This window comes from Octopus bimaculoides, chromosome 5 (genome assembly GCF_001194135.2).
Source record: "Octopus bimaculoides isolate UCB-OBI-ISO-001 chromosome 5, ASM119413v2, whole genome shotgun sequence".
NCBI classification, from domain to species: domain Eukaryota; kingdom Metazoa; phylum Mollusca; class Cephalopoda; order Octopoda; family Octopodidae; genus Octopus; species Octopus bimaculoides.
The window spans coordinates 16,970,432-16,976,252 of NC_068985.1; the positions used below are offsets into that span (position 1 = coordinate 16,970,432).

Sequence of the window (5,821 nt, forward strand, 5' to 3'; positions counted from 1 at the left end):
GATCCAACTTGTACAAATGCAAAACAAAAGTCAAACATAAAATAATAATAATAATAATAATAATAATAATAATAATAATAATAATAATAATAATGATAATAATAATATTAATAATTATCGCCAAGCCAACATGGCAGTCCAAAAAATAGGACAAATGCTGCCGTTGATTAGCTCCAAGAGGCCATTGCTTCTAGCTAGCTATGTGCCGCACGAACCTGTGTCCTTTATGATAATAATAATAAGAAAACTAATAACGATGATGATGATGATGATGGTGATGATGATGATGATGATGATGATGAAAATAATAGAGATTGAAATAGAATGCCTGGTAGAGCTCCTGCAGAAAGTTTGCCTCTTAGGGACAGCAAGAATTATCAAGAGGGTTCTAAGCACTGCCAAAAATGTGTGGATATCAAAGGTTGCTGGTAGTAACCTATTAACCACATAAATCCTACCAGGAATAAGAGCAAGCCTGAGCTTTGTTTCTATAATAATAATAATAATAATAATAATAATAATAATAATAATAATAATAATGCATACAATGAGTTTCTCTGCCTTAGGTGTACGGAAAACACTCGGCGAGAAATGGAAGTAAATTTGAAGAAAGAAGAAAAAAAACAACAACAAAATGATGATGATGATGATGATGATGATGATGATGATGATGATGATGATGTCCCCTTTATATATAATGCCAACACTATGGAATAACAACAGAAAAAAGATGGTACAAACACACGCCAGAAAAGGTCACAGAAAACGAGAAAGCAACCGTACTCTGGGATATGCCAATACACACAGATAGAGAAATTAAGGCAAATAGACCAGATATAGTTGTCAAAGATCATGAAGAAAAAAAATGCTTTCTAATTGATATATCAATACCAGCAGATGACAACGTTTCTCTAAAAGAAATGGAAAAACTTTCAAAATACAAAGACCTGGAAATAGAGATAACTCGAATGTGGAATCTAAAAACAGAAACAATTCCTATCATTGTAGGTGCCTTAGGTATAATAAAAAAATATTCAGACAAATACATAACAAAAACACCAGGACTTACAAATATATATAACATACAGAAAATTGCACTACTGGGTACTGCACACATTCTACGCAAAACACTTTCAATACAGTAAACATAAGAGCACCACAGCAAACCACAGCACATACCCAAGGTGCACAGAGCTGCGCTCGGTAGTGAAGTGAAAGCACATTATAAAAATAAAACTACTGAAGAAGAAGAAGAAGAAGAAGAAGAAGAAGAAGAAGAAGAAGAAGAAGAAGAATCCTTTCTACTATAGGCACAAGGCCTGAAATTTTGGGGCAGGAGTTAAGTCGATTACATTGACCTCAAAACTCAACTGGTACTTAATTTATCAACTCTGAATGGATGAAAGGCAAAATTTAAATAATAATAATAATAATAATAATAATAATAATAATAATAATAATAATGATAATGAGTTCTGGAGCAGATTATGGGGAAATAATGTGGTGCATAAAAGGGATGCAATGTGGATAGGAAGTATCAAGACAGAATTACAAGGAGGAAAGAAACAAAGGAATTTTGTTATAATCACGGGTGATGTGAAAAAACAAGTGGGTAAAGTGCCTAACTGGAAAGCCCCCAGACCAGATGGGATTCATGGCTTCTGGTTCAAGAGATGCCACGTGGTGCATGAAAGACTAGCAGCCCAATTGAATGAGTGTGTCCAGAAAGGTACAGTCTCTGCATGGATGGTGACTGAGAGGACAACACTTATAATGAAAGATAGAAGAAAGGGGAATATTGTGGGAAACTATCATCCCATAGCATGCCTAAACATAATCTGGAAAATACTCACTGGAATATGTGTGGCAAAGACATATACTTTCCTGGCACAGGAAGAAATACTACCAAGGGAACAAAAAGGATGTAGGAAGAGTTCTCGGGTACCAAGGATCATCTGGTCATCGATAAAACAGTTCTGAGGCATTGTAAAAAGCATCATTGCCATTGGAAAAAATATCTATGGCTTGGATTGACTTTAAGAAGGCATATGATATGGTGCCTCATTCTTGGATCATTGAATGCCTGCAGATGTTTGGTGTTGCTGACAACATCACAGATTTTCTGATGCATAGCATGAAAGAATGGAAAACCAAATTGTACTCAAGTAATGTATTTCTTGGAGAAGTTAATACTAAAAGGAGAATATTCCAAGGTGACTCGTTTTCCCTGTTACCTTTTGTAATTGCATTAATACCTATAACAATGACACTTAGGAAAGTTAAGATGGGTTACTGATGTGGGAAGAAAGGCCCATCATTGAACCATCTTCTGTTTATGGATGACCTGAAATTGTTTGGGAAATCTGAAAAACAGATAGATTCCTTAACCAAAACAGTCCAGAAGTGTGGTAGGGACATTGGTATGAAATTTGGGATTACCAAATGCTCAGAACTTAATATGAAAAGAGGGAAGAAAGCAGCCTGCAAAGGATTGTGGTTACCATCAAGAAAGACATGGGTGAGCCCTACAGTAGTGGGTATAGATATTTAGGGATTTTGAAGCTGAATGACATTCTGAAATAATTTTCATTTCATTTTATTTAGTAGTAGTAGTAGTAGTAGTAGTAGTAGTAGTAGTAGTAGTAGTAGTAGTAGTAGTAGTAGTAGTAGTAGTAGTAGTAGTAGTAGTAGTAGTAGTAGTAGTAGTAGTAGTAGTAGTAGTAGTAGTAGTAGTAGTAGTAGTAGTAATAATAGTAGTAGTAGTAGTAGCAGCAGCAGCAGCAGAAAATCTCCTCTGATTAAACAGAACTATGATCAAAGGTATTATTCCAGCAATGACATCACAACTTATTTTTAGACAATATACCTTGGACTACATTTTCCAATGTGTCCCCACCTTCTTTTTTTTTTTTAAGATGATAACAGTTTGAGGTGAAGCAATCTTATATAGACTCCTTCACTCATACATACTCCCTAGTTTATACAGTTACTTATAACAAAGGGAGACTCTCAACTGGCATCTGAATAAATACTACTCATTCTCTTGTTCTTTTCTGTTTCACAAGGTTTGTATAAATTTTGCCATGTTTGTTGTGTTAACATTAAATACCTTATACAGATAATAAATAAAAAATGGGACACAGTAGGACAACAAAGGAACATTTGGAAAAATAGGGAGAAACACACACAAAGAACAGAATGTGTTCAATCACTCATTAGTTACTCTCTCTTTTACTCTTTTACTTGTTTCAGTCATTTGACTGCGGCCATGCTGGAGCAACGCCTTAAGTCGAGCAAATTGATCCCAGGACTTATTTTTTGGATGCCTAGTACTTATCCCATCAGTCTCTTTTGCCGAACCGCTAAGTTACGGGGACATAAACACACCAGCATCAGTTGTCAAGCGATGTTGGGAGGACAAACAGACACACAAACATATACACACACATACATATATATATATATATATATATATATATATGCATATATGCGACGGGATTCTTTCAGTTTCCGTCTACCAAATCCACTCACAAGGCTTTGGTCGGCCTGAGGCTATAGTAGAAGATACTTGCCCAAGGCACCACGCAGTGGGAATGAACCCAGAACCATGTGGAGTTATCAACCAAATTTTATCACAATTTCACTGATTGCAATAAATTATATTTAAACCCTTTCAACCTCAACCTGTTTAATATCACTTCTGGCTCCATCATACAAATAATCATTTTAAAGTGTTTATGGAGAAGGCATAAGAGAAGAAAGGTATGGAAGCTGTAAGATCTTCTTGCATGACATAGGTACAGAGAAGATTCAGCTGACATATGTTGGGAATGAACATGTACCAAGTTCAGTCAAAAGGTTTTTTAGGTTTTCACTGATGATTTTTGACAATTTGTATCTCCATGTTATATTATTAATTTGATACAACTTGTTGTCCAACCAGTTGCTATATTGTTTATTCTTTATTTTCTTATATAACATATAAACATTAATTGTTTATTCTTTATTTTACAGCTTTGGTAATGATTGGTGAAAAATCTGCAATTAGAACCATTTTATGCAGCCTGTGGAAGAAATTAATGATGTGGAAGGCCTACAAATCGTCAACAAACAAACATATGGCAGAAAAGTGGTTCAGATGTTTCAAGGAAGGTGATACAAGCCTCGAAGGCAAACCAATGTCAAGAAAACCTTCAGGGAGAAAGAGAAACTATGTTAAGTAGACTCAACAGAGGGACCAGTTGTTGAGGTTTATAATAGTATAGACCAGGCGTAGTTGCTGAGATGCACAGAGTCAAGGAGGTGTCCTATCCAGTGATTGGTATAGCAATATCATTATCAGTTTCAAATTTTGGCACAAGGTCAGCACTTTTGTGGAAGGGGTTAAGTCAATTACATTAACCCCAGTGCTCAATGGGCACTTAATTTATTGACACCAAAAGGATGAAAGTCAAAGTTGACCTCGACAGAATTTTAACTCAGAACATAAGAATGGACTAAATGTTGCTAAGCATTTTGCCTGGCATGCTAACAATTCTGTCAGCTGACCACCTTGCAAAGCAGTGTCAATATTAATAGCTACAAGGGCAAAGAGATGGTCTGGAAAGAAGCAACTACCCCAAGGCATCAAACTGATGGGCAAAATTTTAAAAAATAACAGGAAAAGGCTCATGTTTTATCACCATGCGTAAACATCATACAGTCTGCCCTTCATTCTCAAAAAGAATGTGAACATCAAGCTTGTAATCTGGCTTTTGTCCTCTGAAATATTTAACCAGCAAATTATCCACTAACACTCAAGTGTATTTTGTACATTTCTGTCATTTCTTTCATTAATCCTCTCTAGGAAAACAGATATCTGATCATTACCAGTTTTTGAAACAGTATAACTTACGCTGTCACCTCCGTTCAGTCTAGAGTTTATAAATGTATTGTTTTTATATACTTCAAATGACATAGAGTCAGATACTTTTGAATTCTTGTCAAAACTGAAGTTAGGCAAAGTTTCATTAATTTCAGATTTGGGGAACATGTCAGTGTACCAATTAGGAAACATCCTTTGTTTATAGTCTCGAGAAACTAAAGCATCATTTAAATTTTGTATTTCTCGACTTTCTTTCCAGTTCATTTGGAATTTTACATGGTATCTACTTGGTTGTATTGCAGACTGTTGGTCATTTATGTCACACAAGAGATTTCCAATTTGATTCAAGTCCAGACTATTATTATTTCCCAAAACATTTGGCCTGTATAAGTAATACATATTTTCTTGGGAATCAGAGCATAACTGAGAATTTTCAAAATTACTTAGATCTTCAAATGTTACATGAAAAATGTTTTTTGATTTATTTATATTATCTTTAGTGCAGAATTTAACAAGCTCAATTGTAAAATCAGCCATTTCTTGACCAATTCCATTTTTTTCCTCATTCTGGTAATGATAATACAAACCATCTGAATGCACAATAATAAAGGTGTTGAAATAGTCATAAACATGTTGAATTTGTTTCTTAAGCAATTTGTTTCTTTTTAATTTTATTTCGTTGGAACTTCTGACATGTAAACTTGTATAACTGTTTAGCATTATTGATAGTTCTTTGACAGCAGTAGAGTGTTCCATGGGGTGAGGGAAACATATAACCAAGCCATATTGTTTTTGAATGTTCTTACTGCCACATATATATCGGAATAAAACTGGAAGAAAAGGAAAAAAAAAAAAAAAGAGATATATTTTGATAAATGATAAATTTTGATAAAATACAATATTTTGATAATTTCTTTTCCTGTTGTTGTTATTATTTCTATGATTGTCCTGTGTGTA

General features: G+C 34.4%; 1 protein-coding gene across 2 annotated transcripts in view; it reads right to left on the reverse strand.

Annotated features, from left to right (window-relative positions):
• LOC106868403 (uncharacterized) overlaps nt 1-5,821 on the reverse strand; it is a 98,213-nt gene that overhangs the window by 45,912 nt on the left and 46,480 nt on the right. For both annotated transcript variants that reach the window (XM_014913657.2, XM_014913640.2), the window contains one exon: nt 4,895-5,694. In XM_014913657.2, the coding sequence (XP_014769143.2) occupies nt 4,895-5,694 (800 nt within the window). The remainder of the gene's footprint in view (nt 1-4,894; nt 5,695-5,821) is intronic.